The 26,985-nt window shown below is 40.3% G+C and overlaps 1 protein-coding gene across 2 annotated transcripts in view; it reads right to left on the bottom strand.

The window, feature by feature from the left end:
• DMXL1 (Dmx like 1) overlaps positions 1-26,985 on the bottom strand; it is a 1,781,042-nt gene that overhangs the window by 814,924 nt on the left and 939,133 nt on the right. For both annotated transcript variants that reach the window (XM_085632653.1, XM_085632652.1), the window contains exon 23: positions 5,570-5,822. In XM_085632653.1, the coding sequence (XP_085488779.1) occupies positions 5,570-5,822 (253 nt within the window). The remainder of the gene's footprint in view (positions 1-5,569; positions 5,823-26,985) is intronic.

Raw genomic sequence — 26,985 nt, 5'->3', positions numbered from 1 at the left:
TGGGAACACCATATAATTGGGTAATACCTGCAGGCCTGGGCTTTCCTAAAACAGGTCCTTGATCTGCAACCTTCTTTCTAGCGCAGGTCGTGCACTGTCACTGTGTTTTCCATTTGAATGATATCATCTACCTTTAAATGGTTGTCAAAAGGATTTCATATCTTTGTGAACTGCTCTGAACTACAGCATGATTTCATGATTTGGAACCACATCCTGATTATTTAAAATGGTCAAAGTAGGATCGCCAAACTAACAGAGAGCCATTCCTAGATATTTATTGTGATGGTAGTGTTTGCTGAAATAGAATCCAGTTTCTATCATTAGCCCATGATGAATGTGATAGTAAATCTGCCACCAACAGAGCTAACCAAGAGAGATTCCACTAATCCTCTTTGCAATCCTGAAATGGTCTAGTATTCAGCACTCTGAGGATGCAAGAGCCAATTGAGCCAATTAGTGAACAGGTCTCACAATATGCTGAATAAGCTTGTGAACAAATGATTTATTCAGAATACAAAATTGCCTCTTTAGACAAAAGATATACATTTGCTTCATCTGTAAATAGTAATGGTCCCAGACATTGAGTACTATGCTCTGTTAAATACTTGAATTTGAAGTACAAATCCAATTTGCTAAGTAATGTTGTCTTAAAGCCTTGGCAGACTTGATTTGAGAACTAGGTAGTAGGTCTTGTACGAGACGATAAACATTCCTTTCCTCCTGCATGAACTGATGTAACTGCACAAGTACAAAACTCGTGGGTTAAATGTCATTCCAAAAGGATGCAATTTGGATTAAAATGCTTGTAGTTTGATAACTTACCATGAACCTCAAATTCCCTCTAATTCTTTGCCATTTGGGATGTGGGAATACAAGTAAAGAAGTGTGTAGTACAAATGTCAGACATTACATCGCAGGACTTAACCCACATGCCTTTAACCTTCAGGCATTACAATGTGTTGACCTTTACAACACATTGTAATACCACTAAGGGATTTACAACACTTTTCTTTACAACAAAATACAGTTGTAAAGTCTGATATTCAGATATTATGTATTTTAATCCCTTACCTCCCTTTACCTCTTCCTGGCCCTAAGCCCTAAATCTCCCTTTAACACCTCCTGCCCATGAAACTGAAAAATCCCATACCTCCCTTTTATTCTACTGACCCTTTAGCCATAAAAAATCCTTACCTCCCTTTAACACTATGTTCTTTGAACCCTAAGGCCACCTAACTCCCTTTACTTCTACCCTCCCTTACCATCATGAACCTTTATCCACCCCTTAACCATTAAATCCTTTGTTTAATGACATTACAATTATGACATAAAAAAACTTCAGTTCTATAGGATAAAGTACCAAAAATGGGCCTACATGGTACTTACCTGCGAGGTAATGTCCTATGCAGTAAAGGCTTCATATCTTGCAGCACACATCTAATTCCACTGATGCCGGCATAAGAAATTTGGATGGACTACATTTTATTTTTACCTTCACTGATTTGTTGGCTGTTTTTAGGTCCACAGTGCCATTATTCCGTTATGGACCTTCTATAAATACAAGTACCTTAAGTAAAAGCCATTTGCGCTTGTGAAGCCTAGAACATGTTTAATTATGTGTCTCTGCTGTAATGTGTGAACATCTTAAACTAGCTTGTTCACGTGTAACTATTGGGACCTTGTAGAAGATTGATCTGTAATTGCAGATTTTAACCTCCGCGTACAGCCACTTCTTACAACAGCCAATACGCATTAGACCTTTGGTATTTTAGCCACTCTCCAAGGTGATGGTCAATGTTCCCCAACAGAGTGGGCAGTGGTGAGAACAGCATGTGAAAGGTATTTTTTTACTGCACCACAAGACATTACCAGCAATACCGATCGTGTTTGGCCTCTTATTTGAACAGGTTCTTCTGGTGACACTGAGGGTTTAAACTGTTTTGGTGCTAGGATTGTTAAACATAGGCTTCTGTGCACTGATGGTAGATACACCTTTGCAACGACTTAACAATTAGTCTCAAATACCCTTTTTACTCCTGCAGGCCCAAAGCGTTTACGAATCAGCCTCTGTCATATATTTATATATTTTGCCTTGTTCTGGGATCTGAACAAAGCATTATCTGACAAGAGGAAATATTAGTAATACTGCTGTGCATTACAATTTAGGGGGTTTTAACCTCAGCCATGATGAGCAACATATCAAAATTGCCATGGCACAAACCATTGGCTGGAAAATCTGGGATATCTGCGACTATGCTGATGGCAAAATTTGACACAAGCAGGTCCCCAATAACCTTTTATATGAGATCCTTCTTTTTATCACTATGGAGGTCATTTGCAAACCACTGTAGAGTTTCCTAGAATACTTCTACAGGAGGTAAAAGGAATCTGGAGCTGTCATGCAAGGTGTTCATATATTTACCTTGCAACTTTGTTATCCTGCTCTTTTTGCATGGTGGAATTGAATAAAGCAACCTGGTGAGTCTAAATCACTATTACACGGAGCCCAGCTTCAGCACAATCCTAATGGTGTCAAATTCAGGTGTAATGCACAGCCTTGGAGTAATTAGATATATAGGAAGCAGTCTTGCTCTCATGCTTCAACCATGTAAAGGAACTATGTACATCTGTTTTGCCAGACTTTTGGCATACCCCTGATGTAATTGCCAAACCAGATATTAAAGTTGTCTGGCTGAAATATCAGGAATGTGTGGAGACATCTATCTCTGAACCCATCATGAATTAGTGCAGGGCACATTGTAAAATAACACCAAGTCTGGGCCAAAAAACCTATTTTGAAAAATGATCCCCCCTGAAATAAGTTCCCTTTCTCCCATGTCAGATTAAATGTTCTCCTACTAATGCAAATTAACATGAATTTGGAGAAGATTAGAGGGTTTTCTAGACTGTGTTCATGTAGTAAAGAAAGAAGAGAACATGTTTTACATTTTTTACAGATTTTGCCTCTTCATATGTATGTCAGGAGTAGAGTATGAGTATGCAAGAGGTAGCTCCCTCTTTTTAGAACAATAAAAATCAGATTGACCCCAGATGCTATTAATGTATTTTACTCTATAGGGTATGAAATGGGTAATTTTGTGGTGGCTATTCCACTAATTCACTCTATTAACATTTATAAAATGTTCAATAATTAGCTATAGTTTATGCTTATAAAGCTGGATTGTTGAGCAGGAGCTTTTTTAATCAGGCCAGTGTTGTCTTTATTCTATTAATTTAGTGCATTACCAAAATGTTCATCTTTTAAAAGACCTACTCCAATAATATTATTTAGGCCACATGTGTGTGCAGATATTTATATAGCGCAAATCACCAACCGGTCTCTAAGCGCTTGCTTAGGGAACCCGTCCTGGTATTCTCCTGTGAGATAACCCAGCAGGGCATCCACAAGGTGAAAGCCAGGCATCCCGCCGCGAGGGGCCATTGTGGAGATTAAGCAAGCTATTGCCCAGAGTCGCAGAGTGTGAACCCTGAATCGAGTATGCACTGGAGCGAGAATTATCGAGTCCATGGACAATTTATGGACTCAAGACCCAGCCGAGCCGGGAATTGAACCCTGGTCCCGGGCTGACCTCTGCTTCCAGGTCTGCCTACACTAACCAGTGAGCCACACTTCTCCACTGATAAGTGTTATTGTCTTTTGCAGGGTGTTGGCAAGTTCGCAAATCATTTGCCCAAGTGAGCTGTCTCACAGCTTTTTAATCTGTATGGTACATTATTGTATTACCTTTACTCTCCTCAAGGTGCTCATTTTGTTTTACTGATAACATATTTGAATTAAGAACGGATTCATTGAAATAGCAACTAAATTCTATTAGTGTGGTTTATGGAGACACGATTCCCCATGCACTCCCAGAGGTAACCCGGCTGGTATTTAACAGGTGGAAAGCGGCCCATCGAAGCACGAGGTCATGGTCCAGACTCACCCAACACCCCCCCAAATGGCATGGCTAAAAGTTGTAGCATCACTGGAACGGTGGACACCATCAGGATTACATTCCTAGGAGACGTGTGGAAGTGTAACTACAGGTCCTCTTTTTAGGATCTTCAGCGTGCTTACTCCCTGTCTGGAACGCAGATAAGGGCAAGGGGGATATCAAAGATTTATAGCACACTGATCATTAATGCACTGGACACAATGAAGGTCTTTGGAGCCAGGTGGGAAGGGTGGCTAGGACCTATAGAAGAAGCAAATTGCCTAGTTCCTCAGATGGGCCCCCAAGACCCTCACTATATCATCTAGGCTTAGTTTGGTGAAAACATTATTTTCATGCCGCATACCTCTCACCTCTGAGGCTAAATAAAGCTGGGCTACTTGCTCACTGGAAGGCTTCGAAGACATCTACACTGACACAATGGAGACGAGGGGTAGACTGGTGTGCCCAGGAGGAGAAACCAGTATATGAGATGCAGGGATGCCCTGCTAACCATGTCAAAGTTTGGGGGAAAGGGCTTGGGGCAGCTGGAGTAGGTTTGTTGTGAGGATGCTGTGATGACGTTGATGTCCTTTTTGGGGTGCACTCTTAACCATTATAATGATTATTACTGAATTGATATTGGCTTTTCTCAGGAGCAGATTGTCGGTTTTAGTGTGACCTGTTGTAACTGCTGGAAAACAATACAAATCTGTGTATAAAAAATCTATATGTAGCATGCAGATGGGCATATAATGAACACTGCTTTTTAAAAAAGAGATTAAAAGATTATAACTTGCCATAATGTAATTAATATAATATTAATCACTTGTGGCCATCAAAGAAAATCTCATAATTTAGAATCCTTGAGATACTGTGTGAGAAGATATACCCCTAGCAATACAAACTAATGTAAATAATCTGGCATTCAAAAACATACTTTTTGAAGTGTAGAGGTTATAGACCCTGACTGAGATACACAGTTAAAGTCTATAGATCTGCAACATTTTATTGTGATTTTAAATCTATGATGTACAAAACAAAATTTGTCTACCAGTAAGCAGATGTCCAAATAAAAACTATCAAAAATATGTCAAAACAACTCAAACTGTAGAGATAGAGCTTTGGTAGTGGGACAATAATCTAATTCTAGGTAAAATTAAAACATTTCTAAGTAGATGAAAATCACTTATAAGGTGAGATGTCTTATTAGAGCCAATATAAAGAGTGATGTATGCTTCAACAGCCAAGCAGAGTAAGTCATCAGACTACATGTGTTCAAATCAGATACAAGTGTATATGACTGCGGAATTAGCAACAGATTTGCACAAAAATTGTAACACCTCGAAGTCAAACAATGCAAGAGTTAACTAAAACACAACACAAATTCACAGTATAATGAACTACATGCATTATAAACAAGATATCTCATTAAATTCTTTATATCAGAATACAAACATTATTAGCAACTGTTCCACTTGTACTCGAGGTAGGTGGCAAACATTTGTGCCTTTAGTTCAGTGAATTATACATTCTGAGATTATCCATTTTTATCACATCCAAGACCAACCAAAAAACAGAGAGCATCAACTATTAAATCATAATTAATGCATGATGAAATGACACCAGCTACTCACCTCCGTCGTTCATAGGCTGTTGTAGCAGAGTATCAAGAGACTTGCTATATTCCTCCAAAATCCAGTAAGCCATACTACGAACAAAAGGGTCTGGATGAATCTTTGATGACCGTAGCTCTTCACCAGGAGGCCTATATCCCAAAATGCTTTTCTGCAGTATAGATTTATAAGTAGCAGACATTTCAAATTCTGATTCATAGAGTCGAGAGATTACAAGGGCCAGCTGGACATCATGCAGTTTTTCTAAGCATACCTAGTATAGAAAATATTTAAATAAACAGATCTTTAATTAGTTTGTTCAAGTAATTTCCACACAAAGAACAAAGGTCATTATTTTACATGATTTAAAAAGAAAATACCCAATCATTTTGACATGTCTACAGCATGTTTGTCTAGGAATATACTGAATCTTCTACATGACAGCGAATACCTTTCTTCTACCTGACAGCGTGTACCTCAACTTATTCATTTTCCAAGGCTTCTTGCTGAAGAAACCCAGTATTGACCCAAAAGACCTTGATATCATCAAAATCATGGCAACAAGAGTAAATTACATTTTAGTAATCGCAGTGTGATTACCTTTACATCAATATGTTTTTCCTCTAGCGACCCTTGCCTCTCAGCTTAGATGGTATGATTTCCATCCCTCTATGTGTATATTTTTGCAAGTATATATGCATGTATGTGTTAAATGCAACTTACTATTTAAGATACTGATTTTTTTATGTTTGGTTATATATATATATATATCGATCTATCTATCTATCTATCTATCTATCTATCTATCTATATATATATATATATATATATATATATATATATATATATATATATATATATATCTATATATATATATATATATATATATACACATCCAGCGCGCACAATAATGGGTGCAGACGTAAGGGCAGAATCCAAGCCCTGTATTTAATTTCCAAACAAATGCCTCGCAGGGCCTTTGTCACGGTTAGTGAGTCCTTTTTCTGTTGCACTATATATACATACCACATTGGCCTTTTATGTGGCATAGTGTGTAATGTAGTGCAACTTCTCTTTACAACTTTATTTAGGACCATGCTTTCAGAGGAAAAGCGTTTTGTTTGACTTGCCTATATCTTTGGCCTGAAATGTTCCAAAGCTAGTGTGTCGTCATTTTAGTTGTGTATGAAAAGATTCAGTAGGATCCGTCAAGCGGGGGCAAAGACAAAGGGGGAGTCAAAAAAGTGTGTTTTCTATGTAAATTCCCATAGTAATTTTGAACACAACTACAGCCTGACCCGATGGACAAAATTACACTAAATTTGACAGAAAGGTAGCTTTTGGTTTGGAGATCACGCTTTCAGTTATTCAGTGTAAATCCGTTCAGTAGTTGTTGAGAAAAAAAGGAAATCCACATTTGGATATTTGTGGCCGTGAATAATTCACAACACATAGCGAATGCGCACGCCAACAGGAATGCCGTGATTGCCTGGCAGCAACCTGAGCAGAGAGGTAAGGCCACCATTTTACCTCATTGGAACAGTCTCAGGGGCTCAAACGAAATGTCAGAAAGTGGCATAAGGGGACAGGCTGGATGTGCACTAACTCCATGGGAGGAACATAGGGGTCTTTGAGGAACTCCTTCTGTGCATAATATGTCAAAAAACAGTTTCCCCCCCTTGCTATGTTAGCAAATTCACCGCAACCTTCAGAGTGGCCCCTGTGTTACTCATTCAGACACTAATGCATTCACTTACAGATGCACTAAGATACTCATTAGACACTCACAGAGCTACTCAGACTCATACACCCACCGACAGTTGCACTCAATCACTTACGTATCCACTCACAGTCCCAGTCTGACACCCACGTACGAACTTATAGACCCACTCAGACACATGCATCTACTCACAGTCCCATGCAGAGACCCACGCACCCTCCAACAAACCCACTTAGGCACTGACACACGCATTCACAAACTCTCTGAGGCACTCATGCCCCCTACTTACTGACTCACATACCCACTCATAGACCCACTTGGAGATTTATGCACTCACTCAGAGACTCACAAACCCATTTTGAGACTCATGCCTACTCACAGACCTGCTTACAGACTTATGTACCCACTTAAAGTCACTTGAAAACTCACCCATCCATGCACAGACCCACTACAAGACTCACACACACACACACTCAGAGACACACCCACTCACAGACCCACTTAGACTCATGGGCCCACTCACAGATCCACTAAAGCACCCATGTACCTACTCACAGACCCACTCAGGTACTTATGTAGCCACTAACTCACAGATTCACATACCCACTAACAGTCCGACTCAGGCAGTCACACATCCACTTAGAGACACACTCAGACTCAAGCACCCACTCACAGACCTACTCAGACACTAAATGTGTGCAGATATTTTAATCATAGGTTTCAAGCTATGATGTCTTTTATCTGCAATAAAAAGAATCCACCTCTTGGAGAAGTTACCGATTTCTTTTGGAGGAAGGAGTACCAAGCAAGAGGTGTACCTCATATACATATGCTACTATGGGTCAAGGATGCACCTAAATTTGGAACTGATTTGATAAAACAGTATTGCCTTTCATTGAACAGTATGTGACATGTGAGATTTCGAGAGAAGAAGGAGATAGAAGCATGAGACAGCAAGTTTTATGTTTCCAAAGTCACCATTGTGGAAAGTACTGCAGAAGAAAATACAAGTCTAAAGGAAAATTTTACACCAAATGTCGGTTTGGTTTTCCATGTCCAGTCATTTGTAAAAGAAGAGTAAATTATTTTTTTTCTTCTGTAAGGCACACAATAACTCGGAAATCTCCAAAGAATACCTACCACTTAAAAAGAACAGAAGTGTCAAAGTATATCAATGACTACAATCCAGTCATTTTAAAAACGTGGAATGCGAACATGGACATCCAGTATGTTGCAGATAACTCAATTGCTGTTGGACGTTATGTTACATCGTACATAACAAAATCAGAAAAAACAAAGATGAAACAAATGTGGGAAGAAATTGCACAAGAGAAAAGCCTTAGCAAAAAATTGTACAATTTTACTTTGAAAATGCTTTCCCACCAAGAAATTGGATCCTATGAATGTTCAGACCGCTTGTGCTCTTCAAGTTTATATTCAAAGTCACGAGGAATCATTTGGGTAAGTTTAGGTCTTGACTGCTCACGGAATAGAGTGTTGAAATCATTAGCAGAAATTGAATACTTAACAGCAAATGAACCAGACAGTACAGACATTCTTAAAACTAATATGTTGGACACATACTATCCGAAAAGGAGTCGACATCTGGAACAGCTATACTTCAACATTACAGCTTCAAAAGAAATGTTAAACAGAATTTAAAAGAAGGAAAATATGCAGTAGTTGGATGTCATGGTTGTTTAGTAAAACATGCAAAGGGTAATCTTATAAACCACAAGAAACTCAGTTGTGAAACTCCAGATAAGCGAGAATTTTACTATCTAGCACTTCTCCAACTCTTTAAACCATGGCGTAGCGAAAGTGAATTACTTGGAGACTTTGACTGCTACGAAGATTCTTTTAATGCATATAAAGATTGCATTGCACGTACAATTTTCCCTACATATTTAAAAATGTTGAATGATGAAGTTGAACAGGAAAAGACTATTACAGCTGAAATAGCTAATGAAATTTCTCAAGCTAGTCAAAGTAGTGGTCAATGTAGTCAAGATCCTCTTGGACAATCAATACTGGAAAATGAAGCAGCGACTGCTATGCATGAAGCCGAAATTGCAATGCAACAAGCACACAAGGAGAATATTACATTGGAAAAGTTAGAAGAACAACTAAATGTTGAACAGAAAGAAATATATGTACAAGTGAGAGAACAGATAGAACATTGTTTGTTGCATGAAAAAAAAAGAATGTGTGTGTTCATCTTTTAAACCTCTTCTGATGTACATCAGTGGTCAAGCTGGGACAGGTAAACGTTTTTTAATTAAAGTTTTGACCAGTTATCTTCAAAAAACTACTGGTTCACATTTATGTTCTGTGGTAACAGCTCCAACTGGATTAGCTGCACACAATGTTAAAGGAGTTACTTTGCATAGATTACTGATGTTACCAGTTGAGCATGATAATGAATTACAATATCAGAAGTTGTCTGGAGAAGCTTCTCATTAAGATTCAAGAGTGCTGAAGAAAATGAAACTATTAATTATTGATGAGGTGAGCATGGTCTCAAACTTAATGCTTGCTTTTGTACACTTAAGAATGCAACAGGTATTAAAAACAGATTACGATGTTCTCTTTGGAGGAAAACATTTAATTGTATTTGGAGATCTGCTACAACTGTAAAAGGAGAATCAGTGTTTAAAACTCTTCTACATGAAGACACAAAGAAATCTCTGGGAAGTATTGGAAATGTGAATCTGTGGTTAAATTTTGAATATAAAGAACTCACTCAGAATATGCGACAAGCAAGAGATGTTCTAAGCAAACATGGTAAAGAAGCTTTTCAAAGTCGTCTACTAAAGAACTTGTTTACAAATGAAAACACACCACCAGAAGTAATGTACAAGAAAATGAAAGAAAAAAAGTCTGTAGTTTGCCTAATGCCTACAGTGGAAGAGTGTTACACATTTAATAGAGCGCTTATGAAATTAGAAAATCAAGAAATAGTTCACAATGAAGCTATTGATAAAATTGAGCATCAAGGAATAACAATTCTTCTTTCAGACTAAATTGGATTCTCTGGAAAAGTCTATAAAAAACTGCTGGCTTAGAAACATTTTTAGATGTATGTTTAAACTGTCGGGTAATTTTGAGGCGTAATCTGAATGTAGAAGAAGGTTTAGTGAATGGAGCAATGGGGAAAGTTGTTGATTTTGTGAAATATCAAAATAGAAATGGAATTGAATTCTTGAAAGTTAAATTTGATCAGATTACAGAGGTAAGACAGATTGCGCGTTGTGCTGTACGTTTTTTGCTTGTAAAAGACGTATGTTTGTAGAAAACAGTTTCCCTTCTGTTTAGCATATGCAATAGCTATTCATAAATCTCAAGGTTAAAGTGTGGGTAATGCTTTGGTAAATGTAAGAAGAACTGTGTTTAAAGAGGGAATGGTATATGTTGCATTATCTCGAGTTAGAACGTTGTATGGTTTGTATTTAATTGATTTTGATGAGAACAAGGTTAGTGCTGATGTTAATTGTGTAAGAGAATATAATCCTTTGAGTAGGCTTTATGCTCCAAGTTTAGGTGAATATCCTATTTATGAGAAACGTGTTGTGTGTTCCAAACGCAAACATGTTGAAGAATCAACTATGGTTGGAAAGCAGAAGCAAAATCAAGAGAAAAGAAAAAGATGTAAAGAAACAGAAAATACAAACAAGTGATGATGCTGTCTAATACCAATTAGAAAATGCTTCTGGTGTCAACTGCTATGGTAATGTTATTGTAAACGTTATATTTTATCTTGAAGATGTTTATGGTGAAATTATGGAAAGTCAGGAAAAAAGATTATGTTTGGCACTTTATACTTTATTTCAAGAATTGAGAACTGATAGAAGTAAGATCCATTCTGCTTCTGGTATTCGCCAACTGTTGGATACATGTACTGGATCTTTAACGTTCAGTGCTAATATACAAAAAGATGCACAAGAATTTCTGATGGTTATGCTTGGAGTACTAGAAGATGAAGGAATTCAGATTGAGAGTTTATTTGGACTCAGTTACAAATGGGAACATAAATGTGAACAGTGTTCATTAACTTCAAGCACTATAGTTGACAGAGAACGATTTCTATATTTGACAATACCTGACTGCAAATCTGTATCATTTTCCAAATTAGTAAAAGAAGCGGATTACAAGATGATCTGTTCTCAGTGTAAATCAACAATGCTATCTACATTATGCCTACAAAGATATGGAAAACATTTGATTATAATGCTGCAATGCTGTAGACCAAATGGAAGAAAAGTGGAAACCAAAATTAAAAATGTTGTTGCTAGTCAAGTATTTCTGGAAGAACATTTGCAACAGTTGCTATTGTTTTCCATGCTGGAAGTACTACCACAAGTGGACATTATACAGTTTATTTAAAGTGTAATAATGGTTGGAGTCACTGCAACGATACACACTTGGAAATGAAACTGAGATTGCCTTATGAATTACCCAACTCATACTTGATATTTCTGAAACAAAGATTTTAGATGCATCATTCGGCCTAGTGGGAAGGTGTAAAGATACTTTACGGAATTCATACTGGATGATTTCAAAGCGAACTTTTTGATACATTATTTGGTGTATTGCAAAATGTGAACAGAAACTACAAAGTAAAGGTAAGATTGAAGATTGGAAATAGCATTGGATGTACTATTTGTGTTGATTTTGTACTATATTTGCGAGAATTAGTTATTTTTTTTTTTAACAATCTAGTTGATTGGTTTTTTTCCCTGCTGTTTATGATGAATCTACACTGACATCACCGTGAATAGTGAAGTTAAGTAGAAGCTGATGACAGCAAAAAAAGGGAGAACAATTGTTTCCTGAATGGTAAATTATTTTGTATTATTTAAAAACTCACTGTAATTTGTGAAATATATTACATTACATAGCAGTTTTGCAGTTTATTTTATGTAGTTGAAAAGTTAGAAAAAACAGTACTAATGACAAATAGCACAATAGTAGTTCAATATTTAAAAAACCTTTGAAATTCACTGACAAAAACATAGGTTTTACAGACGTTATAGTTAGGAATTAGCATTTAAAAAACCTTAGAAATTCACTGAAAAAACCATAGGTTTCAGGGACGTTATAGTTAGGAATTAGCATTTAAAAAACCTTAGAAATTCACTGAAAAAAACATAGGTTTCAGAGACGTTATAGTTAGTTGGACATTTGACTCATATAAAACTAGAGAAATCCGCCCGTTATAGTTAGTTGAGCTAACTATAACTCGCGAGCCCGCAATGCACTGGTGATGACGTCACATATTACATCACTCATGACATGGTCAGTGACATCACTCATGACATCACTCATGAGATCTCAAATGACATCACTGATGACATCATCCACGTGATAGTGTGACACACCTCTTCACACTCTAATATAACCTTTGATACACGTACTCTAAAATAAAGACTACTATTTTCGAAACGATAGACACACCAATACCAGATACTAGATACCCATCCACTGATTCCTATCTATATATTGTAAGCTAGACATACACTCATAGAGTCACTCATTACATCAGTAGAATATCCACTCATACACCTATACATACATTCACAAAGTGCTACTGATCCATACACTCACTCATCTACTCAGTCATGCCAAAAATCAATCACACCCATGAACTCACCTATGCAGATATATACACACCACCTGACATTTATACACACACCACCTCCCTTATTTATATAGATACTAACACATACTTACTCTCTTATACAATCACTAATACAAGTACACATTCATGTATGTAGACACTCTTGCAATCACTCTCTCGTATAGTCAATTATACACCCCAACACTATACTGTCTAAAAACATATATAGTAAGTCACATATATACAACTGAGACATCAATTCACTAATCAACACACCTGTACACACAGTCAGCTACCTATACAGCCCTTCCGAGATGCACTTTTGAATGTATACAACCAGTGAATTAGCTATTCAGACATGTATGCACAGAGTCAGACACCCCCCACCCACCCACATAGACACTCAGACACCCATACAGATACTCATACAATCAATTAATAACCCATATAGACACTGATGTAGCTACTCACCAACCCATGCACCTGCTTACACACCAACTGAGGGACTAATATAGACATTCACACAGTTTAGTCACTAACCCATGCATTCAGTAACATACGTTCAATCAGTGACTTATACAGTCAGTCATGCATCTACTAAATAATCCATTCAGGCAATTCTACATCCACTCATTCTTCAATAGACCTTGGCATAGATATATATGAAAAATATTTAAACTTTACAGAAACACACATTCACTGGATGATGTCATTAGTGAGATCAGTGATGTCATTTGAGATGTCATGAGTGATGTAATATGTGACATCATCACCAGTGCATTGCAGGCTTGTGAGTTATAGCTAGCTCAACTAACTATAACGGGCAAATGTCTCTGGTTTTATACGAGTCAAATGTCCAACTAACTAGAACGTCCCTGAAACCTATGTTTTTTTCAGTGAATTTCGAAGGTTTTTAAATGCTAATTCCTAACTATACCATCTGTTTTTTTCAGTGAAAATATAAATATAAATATAAATATATATATCATGGCTCCAACTGCACCTCCAACCCAGCGCACTCAGTAGACGGGTGCTATAAAACGCGAAGGTGCAATCGCGTTTAAAATGCGCGCTCACTTCCAATCACTCTCAAGAACTTGGAATAGCACTCAACGGGACACTCCTGCAGGAATTCAATCATTTATTGCATTTGCGAGCTTCAGAAAACATGACGCGTTTCGGCGATGCCTTAGTCAAATGTTTTACAAAAATCGCGCCAGAAAACGGCATATTTCAAGAGGCAGAACAGAAGTCACATGATGTTATTTTACATGGTCATCGAAATGGGACAACAGAAAGAGGCGATCGTCTTTAAAAATCAGCCGCCATATTGGGAGAAACAATAGTTAAAATGTGTGAATACAATTTACAAATCGTTAAACGTTAAACCATAAATAGGTCCCCAATATTGGTCTGCATCTCAGAAAAAGCAATTATTTACATAAATATGTACATTTACTTTACAGTTATTACGCCGTATATCGGCACATGAAGTCCCACGAACCTGACCATAATTGAGCCTCTTGAAATATGCCGTTTTCTGGCGCGATTTTTGTAAAACATTTGACTAAGGCATCGCCGAAACGCGTCATGTTTTCTGAAGCTCGCAAATGCAATAAATGATTGAATTCCTGCAGGAGTGTCCCGTTGAGTGCTATTCCAAGTTCTTGAGAGTGATTGGAAGTGAGCGCGCATAAATATATATATATATATATATAATCTACTGCCGGTCGCCAGTAGATAGTTATAGTTAGGACCGTGTTTCCATAGGAAAAATCAAAATTCTATTTTGAATAACTGTGGCGCCGGTTGACGTATCCTCGCGAAATTTTCAAAACTAATGGGGTGCTCCGCTCCTACCCTGAAAGTCTCGGGGAGATTCGTCAAGCGGGGGCCGAGAAAAAAGGGGGGTCCCAAAACGCGTTTTCGCCATGCATTTTCCCATAGGACCTTTAGTCGAAGGTACAGCCCGAACGGCTGAACAGAATTACTTGAAATTTGGCAGAGAGGTAGTCCTCAGGTTAGGCATGTGCCTTTTGCATGTATGGAGTCAATCTGTTCAGTATTTCCTGAGAAAATTGCAGTTAAAAGCACATAAATATCTATAAGCGCGCACCGTGCGCGCACCCTAACGTGCGCGAGCGTAATTCTGATTAGTGGTTACATGTCAGTCAACGTTCGAATCGGTCGAAATCAGGAAGTGTCGGACGCCATTTTGTTTGTTTTGTGTGAGACAGGGCAAAAAAAGGAAGGTGGCGAACGTGAAAAGGGGGCAGGGTAGAGAGTTTCTGACCCCCTAGCCTTTGTCAGGGTGTCCCTGAAGGACCCCGAAGGCTGAGAAAAAGAATTTTTTTTTAAATTCGGTGGAAATCATTTAAAAAAAAAAAAACTATTTAAACGAGCCATTCCATATTACAGGATACAGTCAATCTATAACTATATAAATAGGTAGTTTATTGTGAAATAAATATATAAAAAATATAATAATACATACATAACTTAGCATTTAAAAAAAACGTACAAATTCACTTAAAAAACCGTAGGTTTTGCACACGTTATAGTTAGGAATTAGCATTTAAAAAACCTTACAAATTCACTTAAAAAACCATAGGTTTCACACATGTTATAGTTAGCTGGACATTTCACTCGTAAAAAACCAATGAAATTCCCCCGTTATAGTTAGTTCAGATAACTATAACTCGCGCGCCCGCAATCCACTGCTGATGACGTCACATATTACATCACTCATGACATGGTCAGTGGCATCACTCATGACATCATCCTTGTGATAGAGTGGCGGTCGCGCGAGTTATAGTTATCTGAACTAACTATAACGGGGGAATTTCATTGGTTTTTTACGAGTGAAATGTCCAGCTAACTATAACATGTGTGAAACCTATGGTTTTTTAAGTGAATTTGTAAGGTTTTTTAAATGCTAATTCCTAACTATAACGTGTGTGAAACCTATGGTTTTTTAAGTGAATATATATATATATATATATATATATATATATTACCTACTGGCGGTCGCCAGTAGGTAGTTATAGTTAGGACCACGTTTCCATAGGAAAACCTCAACATTCTATTTTGAATAACTTTGGCGCCGGTCGACGAATCCTCGCGAATTTCTCAAAATAGGTGGGGCGCTACGCTCCGCTCCTACCCTGAAAGTCTCGGGGGGATTCGTCAAGCGGGGGCTGAGATAAAAGGGGGGTCCCAAAACGCGTTTTTCCCATGCATTTTTCCATAGGACATTTAGAACGAGCTACAGCCCGAACGGCTGAACAGAATTACTAGAAATTTGGCAGAGAGGTAGTCCCTAGGTCAAGGAAGTGCCTTTTGTAGGTTTGGTGTAAATCTGTTCAGTAGATTCTGAGAAAATAGCCTTTAAATCAATATATATATCTGAGCCCGCTTACGGTACGCTTACCGTACGCTTACCGTACGCTTACCGTAAGCTTACGGTGGCGTGCGCGAGCGCGATTCTGATTGGCTCTTAGATCTTAGTAAACATTCGAATCGGCCGAAACCAGGAAGCGGCGTCCGCCATTTTGTCTCTCGCACTGATTGTTGTTTATCAAACATGATGGCCAAAAACATGTTACGGGGCTGTTTTGACAACTCCCTCCCACATAGTCATGTTGAGGGAGTCCCCAAACATCCCCCAAGAGCAAAAACGGTTTTATTTTTTTTTCGGCAATTTCGCGGGGTACGCTTACCGTACGCTTACCGTACGCTTACCGTAAGCTTACCGTAAGCTTACGGTAAAAAAATAAAAATAAAAAAAACACTATCCACACTTACCCCACCCCCTGTGCTTTTGGTGGCCGCAGGCCACCAAATGTGCAGGGCTTATTAATAAAGAAAAAAAACGTAATTTTGGCAACATGAAATTATAAAATCGAAATAAAAAAAACACTATCCACATTGACCTCACCCCCTGTGCTTTTGATGGCCGAAGGCCACCAAATGTACAGTGCTTATTAAAGTTGATAAAAACCGTGCACGGAACGAACTGCGTTAAGTGGGCGCGCACGCCACAAATGGCGTAAAGTAACTTAGCATTTAAAAAACCGTACAAATTCACTGAAAAAACCATAGGTTTCACACACGTTATAGTTAGGAAATAGCATTTAAAAAACCTTGCTAATTCACTGAAAAAACCATAGGTTTCACACATGTTATAGTTAGCTGGACATTTTACTGATAAAAAACCAATGAAATTCCCCCGTTATAGTTACTGTAGGCAACTATAACTCACGCGACCGTAATTCTCTGCTGATGACATATGTGTCTTTATGAAAAAAAAATATTTGTAATATATGTATAGCTAAAATTTAATGGAAGAAGATATGGGCAAATAAGTGTCTAAATACAGTATTAGCATCAGCAGAGGATTGCGGTCGCGTGAGTTATAGTTGCCTACAGTAACTATAACGGGGGAATTTCATTGGTTTTTTATCAGTAAAATGTCCAGCTAACTATAACATGTGTGAAACCTATGGTTTTTTCAGTGAATATATATATATATGCAACCAATCCTGCTACAAAATTTCAAAACAGGCGTAGACTCCGTGAGGATAAAGCAAGGAGTAGTTTATTTCACCAAGAGACCATGACGCGTTTCGACGGCAAGCCGCCTTTGTCCATATCACAGGTAACACCAATCGCAACCATTATATACTCTGTGTCTTTAGAAAAATTGTCATGGCAACGAAAAATAATGAACATAGAAAATAGAAAAGAAGTCTACCCCAGAGTTAGAAGACAGACTGTGAGTTAACTTATATGTTCCTTGCTGCTGTGAGTAAATTTAATTAAATTTACATTTACACAAAAACAGATTCAACAGAAAGCCGGAACAAAAGATGGAGTCATAAATAAGAAAAGCCACACAATAGAGCCCAAGTGGGCCTAAATCATTAACTCCCTAGACAGTCTCCAGGCACATTACCTGGATGAACACAGAATAGCTGAGTAGCTAAATGTTTTCTGAATATGAGCAGATAGACTGTAAGGGAGGGAAAAACTAAACCTCTAGTGTGATCACATAGTAGAAATGGTGTTTGTCTACCAGGTATGGGTGTAATAGAAGCCAAGACACATAATGTAATGGAAACTTGTAATACAGTGAGGTGAACCTGGGAAAAAAACGGAGTCTGGGTACGGTTGGAGACAGGCAGAATAGAATTACAAATGTACGGATAAAGCCTCATCCGTATTTAAACCAATAGGTATTTTGGTATTGAACAAAATTATGAACTTTGATTCGAGTCTACGCAATAATTGTTGTCTATTTCCTCCTCTTGGATTCTTAGGTACAGTGTCAATGACACAATAGGAGAGGTCACTGGCTCTTCCACTGTGGTATTGATTGATGTGTCTAGCCAGAGGGTAGTTGGGGTCATCGTTGTTAATAGCCCGTAAATGTTGAAGTATACGTACATGGACTGGGTGTATAGTACTCCCTATGTATCGTTTGTTGCATGTACATTGTAACATGTACACAGCAAACTCGCTTTTGCACGTGAAGCTTCCCCTCATGATAAAGGGGGAGTGTCTTAGTGGAGAGCTGATATATATATATAGGGCAGCACAAGCTTGTAATAAACTTTACCTATGAGCACCAGCAAAATCGGAGTCGGTATCTGCTTTGTGCAGGATTTGCACTCGGATTGTTGTTCCAAAAATTCAACCAATTAAATTCTGCTTTCAGGACAAAACCAGGGATGGAAATAGTCATGGTTGGTCTTTAAGCAGTGGGAACAGTTGAGGTCATTGCAGAGTGGCAGTATTGTACTTGCCAGATTCTCTTCATGTTTAAACATGCCCATTGCCACATATATCCAGGCCTATGCCTACAATACTCTTCGATGTATTGTTAATGGGGCAGTGATCAGGAAGAAGAAAGAATGCATGAGATTACCCATTTTAGCCCCCCAAAAATATTTTGGTCCCTCAAAGGAAACCTAAACTACTTGTGGGACTCATCTCAGAAAAGCTAAAAAAATATCAAAGGCATGTTTGTAGAAAATCTCAGATATAGTATGCTACCAAGTCAAGAAGCAAAGAACCAGCAGGATGGATACACATTTTCAAGCAGATTCCTTATGTTAATGTTGCCAGAAGCCAAAACTAGATTCTAAAAGCTTTTCATAGTACCACATCCCCATCTGGATCAGGTGGAAGTGCTTGACTTGACGATAGATCAACAGGGATCCAAAGTCCTGTGATGTCACAAACGCTTTTTAACACAGCCATGTCAGTTCTGTCTGTTGTTCTGTGCCCTAATAGATAACATTGGATGGAAACATGAAAGATAATATTTCCTCAGAAGAGGGGAGGTTAAGGGCTATAATAAATCTGCAGGAAGATGCATATTCAGGAGGAAGAACAATAGGAAGATAATAAACGTATGAATGCTCCTTCCCACAGTTTCCTTATGAAACGCCCTCCCAAAGCAGTCAGTCAAGGAGAAATGAAAAACAGAAAACTATGAATAATTACCTTCCCAAATTGTAAACCCTCCTTTAAGTAAGTGAGCATTAAAACAAAAGTGCCTTCAAAAGTAAAGCACCTGACATAGCCTGATCCCTAATGAACAACTCATCACAAAACTGTAGTAGCCATTTAGCAGTTGCCAGAGTGAGCTCTTACCCCATCACTAGATTCTTTACAGCAAGCTCAAAACTCATTTGCACTACTGAAGAAATAGTTTCTTTCCAAATATTTATGACTTGTTTAGAGCCTATCACATGGAACAAAAATAGATATAATCAATTCTAAAATACTTAGTGCAAAAGAGAGCGCGATTCAAAACCCTTATCGAGAACAAGCTAGGAAACCTATCTTCCTACTCTGATAAGGTACCTTATCCTTTTAAAAACCATTGACATGAGGTGACAATGTCTGGAGAGCACTGACCCTTCTGATTAAAGTTTATCCAACAGGAAAGCAGTCTTAAAATACAAAATATTCAATTCACAACAATGAAAAAAGACATAAGAGATATTCCATAAGAACATCTTATCTTTCCGTTTCCGCAGAGCGTAGGCAGCGGTGAGCGAGAGCAGCAAACAGTGAGACACGAACGGGAGGAAAAGCGTCGGCGGCAGCTTTGGCGGCTTCAAGGAAAGTGGTGGCTTTGATACAGCGGAATTGTGTGCAGAGAGCTTGTGCCTGGGCCTGAGTTTGAGCTGAGAGATCCGCGGCGCCATAGAGCCGAGTGACGGGGCTGAGCTGAGTGTCGGAGCGGCCGGGGCACAGGGCACTACTGATCACGCCATTACGTCATACGTCATTCACTGCTTGCGGATATTGCTCGCTGGGTCCGCTGTAAAACACAGGCGGGGGGGACAAGAGGGCAGTGTTCCCGCGATACATCGAGCCCAGTTGCAAGCAAGAACTGCGGCCGTCTTGAGGAGTGAAGCTGGACTCTCGGGGGGCCACGGAGGACTGCAGGTTTTGGAGCAGGAGCAGTACTCCTGTGAGCCTGAGTGCCTGCACCTCTCGTGAGGCAGAGAGAGCAAAGAGCTGTGCAGAGCCGCTGTGGGATCAGCTCTGCGGAGGCTAAGCTGAGGAAAAAACGGAGGTGAGAGGTGTGAGGTGCGGGGGGGCTGTGAGCAGCGGGGGTCACGGAGTGGCTGGTACTTGGACCCCGTAAAGTAAACGGCAGGACTTACCCCACATAACCTGGTCTGGAACTGTGGGCAAAACCGTTTTTGCGAACTAAGCTTTCAAGGAGGTGTTTCAGCTCTGGTTTTCAGTCTTCCTGGTCCCGGCCGATTTCACCGTCCGACTTCCTGTAAAAGAATCAAACACTTAACAATGAGCTGCTAGCTATTGGTAAAGTATTGCAAAAGAAAGAACTTAAGGCAGGAAACCGCGGCGGTGCACGCACAAAGTGGTATTGAATGTCAGAAGCTGCGTGACTGCGCCAGTTGTTGCTTGCCTTGCCTGGCTCATGAGACCTTGCTGCTGCGCTGGGAGGTAGGAGGCGACGCCAGTTTTCCCACTCGCAAAGGCAAGATGAGAGAGCAGTAGCGAGGGGAAAGGGGAGTTAAAGGGCTAGAGTGCTGCCACTGCGACAACCACATCTACATCACGGTCAGGGTGCACTCTAACCCCTACCTACCCTCCTCCGTTTGTCGGTCCTTGCAACCCAGGCTCACCAATCTAACATGAGATCTGGTAAGATCCGAGGGAGCCAAACGCACAAAGGAGGTTTAAACAAGCGGAAACAAAGGACTAAATCATCTAAGGGGGAGTCCGAGGCACAAACAGACGTGTCCAAACCTATAGTGGAGCCCCCCCCTCCAGAAATAATTGACCTAACAGCTTTAAGCGAATCAGTGGAGCTAGCCCAAGCCCATAGTGCTACAATTACACCCAAACAAATAAGAACTACGACAAGCAAAGAAGGGGGAAAAAAAACGAACACAACTTTGGTTCAGCCTAAAATCTATACAAAATTTTGCTTTTTAAAGGATCCAGGTGATATTATATTTTCTAAGATCAACAAAGTACCAGGCCTTCAGTCACCTCTCGAACCGCTCCAACCAACTTTAAACCACCATCCCAGCGACAGTCGGGGCCAACTGGACGATAGCTACAGTAACAACATCGGCAACAGCAGGGAAGATAAAAGCATTACATCAGCAATGACACCCCAAAAAACTTCAACACCTCATCGCAATAATCTCAAAAACGGGGTTAAAGCTTGTGATGGCAGACACCCCGGTAAGACGGGAAATGACCATAGATGCCAACTTAATACAAATACATCGCCCAAAGGAAGCCACGGATTTGCTACCATTAAAATGGGAGAAGAACATCGCTAACATCAACATTAGCACCGAAAAAGTCAGCATGAGCAATGAATTAGGCCATGAGGGTCTCGAGGGCTTAAGCAATAATGAGGAGGGCAGGAGGAAAGAGGAACCTGCTACCGCTCCAGCAAGGTCATCGGAGATGGAACCCTCATTAGTAATCCTTGATATAAAAAACAACGTAGCAACACAAGTACCTAAGGCGCCAGAAGGGACGGGAAAAATAGATGGAAGTCAAAAAATTTGCACTCCAGAAGTGATTGAAATCTCTTCTTATCTAAAGAAAGAGGAGTGGGAGGATCTCATGGTGGCATACCCCAACGACCTAAGCACAAGTAGGCTGACCAGTGAGATACCAAAACGTGGAATGGTCCTCCAGCAGACAAATACAGCAGGAACGGAGGGGCCAGAAACAGTGCAACTCTTCAAAGTGTCACCTGTGCTCCAAGAAGCAGGGCCTAAAGAATGTAATGGGAACCAGGATGTACATCCAGCTCAAGTTAGACAAGAAAGCGCATGGCCCAGCCTCCTCAACACAGTACAACTCCTGGTGGACGCAGCTCAATATCAATCGGAGAAAATGGATGCCCAACTAACGCTGCTAGATACGTTGGCAGTATTCGTAGTTGCAATAGACGGGAAGCTGGGCTCATTAAACTCGCTTCTTCAGAGCAAACTGAACCAACAAGTGGATACCAAAAGGAGAAACAACATGGACTGTGAATGTGGCCCAATCATTGACAAACTGGCCATTCTGCCAAGAGTAATGTCAGACTTATGCGGACTTCTTAAATCTGCTGAACTTAGCCAGAAGATCAGCAGTGGTGCACCGGGCTGCCACAAACCAAATGGACCCGGTAAAGAGTCTACTGCACGAATAGGGGTGGCTGAGGAAGACGCCACCCTTGGCAAAGATACCGCTGCCAAACGATGCGACGATACAACAATGACCGGTGGGCATTACCATCAAAAAACGGTAGCGAATATCCAGGACATAGGGGAAAATAGGACGGAGAATATAACACCCCTATCAGCAGGTGTCGAAGACGATGTGGACATAAACCAGAAATCAAATGCCAAACAGAGGAGAACGAAAAAACGCAAAGGGAGGAAACAGAAGCTCTGCTCCAAACGCGAAGGCTTTAGGCAACTTTTCGGGCAAATTAAAACTGCAGAACAAAGCACGAGTAACCTGGTTGAAGCAATAACTCCGAATCACGAAAAAGAAGAAAGAGTCGGCATTATTGATGACCTCGCCCAACCAGAAAATAAAATCTTAGTGAAGATAGCAGCTGATCCACAAAGTAATCAAGCAGTGGCGCCCCCACACTCTGGGTCCAACATCACATTGGTCGACCCTGGGTCTTGGAACCGTTTAATACCTAACATCTGGCCCTGCACAAAACCCATGGAAAGCCCAAAAGGCCCTATAAGTCCAATGGAAGATAAAACAGGAAGACAGGATCTAGGACTAACCGGAAATCAAATATCAGCCATTACCAAAGAAACGGTGTCTAAATATTTACAGGTGGATCAAACAATGTCAACAATTGCCCCTGTAATCCTGACTTTAAACAAACAGCTTCCACGTCGCGAAATCTCTGATAGCCGAGAGGGCTATCGGGTTCCATCAAATACAGCTAGCAATACGAAGTGGCCAGCAACATCAAACAAGGACAACGCAATTGGAGGTGCTATGGACCAAGGGGAAGCCTCGGATGCTACATGGTTTATCCCGGATTTTATCTCCAAAGGAAGCCATGACATCCTTAATAGAGGCAATATCTTGCGATTACTGGCCCATATTCCTCCATTGTCATCTGTGGCAAGCTCGGACCTGAAGTCTATCGAATTTATAGCTGTAGATGGTATAGGAAAAGAAGCAACAGAGGCGACCTGGGCCTCGGCAGACATGGCACGAAAGATCCTTTTGGAATCTGAAATCTTCAAAAATTGGGGCATTACGCTGAAGCCCTTCACAAAGCCACGATACCCTGATGTAGTGTGCTCTGTGAAAAATCCGAATCCGAGGGAGCATACAGAAGGCAGCAAAATCTCGGTTCTCAGAAGTGCTGTCGGGCCAAGCCGTACTGGCAGCAATGGGTCGAGCGAACTCACTGTCGGAGTACGACAGGGAAGACAAGCCTCTAACGGGTGGCAGGAACAAAGACGGTTTGTGAGAACCATAATAAACAGCAATTGACAAGTGCAGTGGCCAATAACGGATAACTTGCAGGACCAATTGCGCTTATGTTCCTGGAACATAAATGGCCAAGCATCTAAAATGCTTGACCCAGACTTTATAGCTTACATTCGATCTTTTGATCTAATAGCGCTACAAGAAACCTGGCTTGTCGAGCCCCCACACCTGCAAGGATATCTACGCTTCTTCTCCGGCGCAAAGAGCTCAGCTAAGTATGGTCATTTAAGAGGTGGTTTGGTAACATACGTAGCTACAACCAGTTTTGTGACGGCCAAAGAAACCGGGCACTCGGCGACAGCTGCACTCGCAGTTAACCTGACTTTGATAACAAGACTAGGCAAAACAATCAACAACTGCATCTTGGTTAATGCTTATATTCACCCCAAAGGAAAGAAAAAAGCATCGGAGGAGTTATATGCATACATTGAAGAGTGTATTACGGGGGAAAAAACAGGGAATTTAGTACTCACTGGGGATTTCAACCTCAATCTTATGGGAACAACACAAGAGGAAGGTATCATGGCACAAAATACATTCTGGGCATTACCACAACAAAGCAAGCCACTAACAGCCATTCAATCAAAATTGGGAAAGAAGGTACTTGAGGCACTAGAAAACTTTAACTTAAGGGCATTAAATGGCAGGTTTGCAGGGGACAACCCGCCAGCTTCAACTTTCCACTCAAAAAAAGCGAACAGCACGCTAGATTATACCTTCATGTCACTTCCACTTTTCCAATTTGCAATATCCTATCAGATTGGGATTCAAGCAGATAGCGATCACTGGCCTCAGGAAATAATTATGGACCTTGCCAAGCCAACTTACGAGCGTTCGACAGCCCCCAAAGAGTCCATTTACACCGAAATCTTTAAAAAGATTAAGTACTCGACTACAATGGGCGAACTTTTGATTGGACTGGCAAAACAACACTACATGGAGCGCATGGGCCCTAATGAAGTAGCGAAATGTGTGCAGTTCACTACCACCTTGGGGCAATATGCAACAAAACCTAAATTGTGCACAAGGACAAATAAATCGGGCATCCTCCCTCAATCACACAGAGTGAAAATTAAAGAAATAAAATATTCAATCTCCAAGTTAAGGAGAATAGTACAGCAGGATCACAACAACAAAAGGATGCTGCATCAACTCTCTGAATTAAAAGCCTCATTAAAAAAACTTAAGTGGGAAGCTAACAGAACCTTAGAGGAACAACTCTGGGCTACCCTTCATGAGGACATAAAAAAGAATGATGGTGCAAGTTTTTGGAAAACAATAAATTCACTAACGCACCCTGCAAAAACGGAGATAACATCAAACATCACAGAGGCAATTTGGGCAGCATTTCTCGAAAACCATTTTAACCGAGATCTGTTGGCCAATCAGAACATGAACAATCCTTTTCCTGTACGATGGTGCCCAACTGACCAGGACACGGCGGGGGACGCAGAACATATTTCTTTGATACCCATAATAAAGCGGCAAATAAAGAAAGGAAGAAGGGAAGGCGCGCCGGGTCCAAATGGGATCCCGCCCATCCTCTTCAAACAAGATATGGATTACTGAGCAGCGGCACTTGAACCTCTCTTTCGGGAGATCAGACACACAAATATCTTGACAGATACCTGGACGGGCTCCATTATTGCCCCTATACACAAAGCAGGGGATAGGGGCCTTCCTCAAAACTATCGGTTAGTTGCACTAATTGATAACGATGCGAAGTATTTCGCAGGCTTAATTTTGGAAGAATTAAAAGAATGGGCTATGAGGGAATCTCTCATACCTGTCAATCAAACAGGCTTTGTTAAATCAGTGGGGACGACAACAAACATATTGACGATTGGCATGCTTATTGACAAGGCAGAGACAAAAAAATTGCCTCTACACCTCTGCTATATAGACTATAAAGCAGCATTCGATAACATTAACCGTAACCTACTATGGTCAAAACTTAATGATTGGGGTATTCCAAAAGGCTTGTTGGAGCTGTTAGTTAACCTACATACAGACACTTGGATTCAAATCAAGGTGGGGGACGGCTCAATGTTGTCAAGGCGGATACAAACTAATAACGGCCTCAAGCAGGGCTGTGTGCTGGCCCCCACATTGTTCAACCTGTTCCTGGGGGACTTGGTGCCCCTACTAAACAACTGCAATTCACACTCGCCAAAACTAGGAGGCCTCAATTTACCATGCCTCTTATATGCAGACGACCTGGTGTTAATAAGCCATACAAGAGTTGGGCTTCAAAATCTTCTGAATACGACCCAGAGATATTCTGAGTTAAATGATTTAACAGTGAACCTCGAGAAAACGCAAACGATGACAATCAGCAACAACAAAAAGAAGAAAGTTTTCTCGTGGTTCTGGAAAAACACCCGAATCAAAGACACCTCGTCATATAAATATCTAGGCGTAAAGATTGACAGTGGTGGCCAATTTAGCGAACAAAGGGCCAGCATAAGAGGTAAGGGCACCGTTCTGGCAATTGCCTTAAAAACATTAAATAACAAACTCTCCGGCCCTTCTCTGTCCCCCTTACTCCATGTTATACGTGCCAAACTGTTACCAACACTAACATATGGGAGCGAGGCCTATCGAGGCAGAGATGCCGTTATACTTGACAGTACAATCGTGTCGGCACACAGAATCATCTTCAGCCTCCCAAGGCGATCCTCCCCAGCACAGATCAGACTGGAGTTTGGAATTCGGTCACAGATATTGGCACGTCAGGGGGCATACATCTGCTCCTGGGATAAAGTAAGAAAAACGACCGAAGGGACGCTGAATGAATATCTATGGAAAGAGCTAGAGCAGACCCAAAACTCACCAGCTGCAAAATACCTGGAAAAAAGCATAAGGAACACCGGGCTGGCAGAGCTCTGGGCGTCCCCTGCAGATCATAAAACACTCAACAAATTGGTGAAAAAAATCGATCAAGCTACAGTTATGGGTCCAGGATAAAGCCATCCTATCAAAAAGATCTCATGCTTGGATGGTATTAAATACATACCTGTCACAAGCCTCCCAGCCTTACCTTGCTCTAGGTTACACAAAAAAAATCAAACT

Source organism: Triturus cristatus, chromosome 2_1 (assembly GCF_964204655.1).
Source record: "Triturus cristatus chromosome 2_1, aTriCri1.1, whole genome shotgun sequence".
Taxonomy (NCBI): domain Eukaryota; kingdom Metazoa; phylum Chordata; class Amphibia; order Caudata; family Salamandridae; genus Triturus; species Triturus cristatus.
This window is presented reverse-complemented; position numbering and strand designations above follow the sequence as displayed.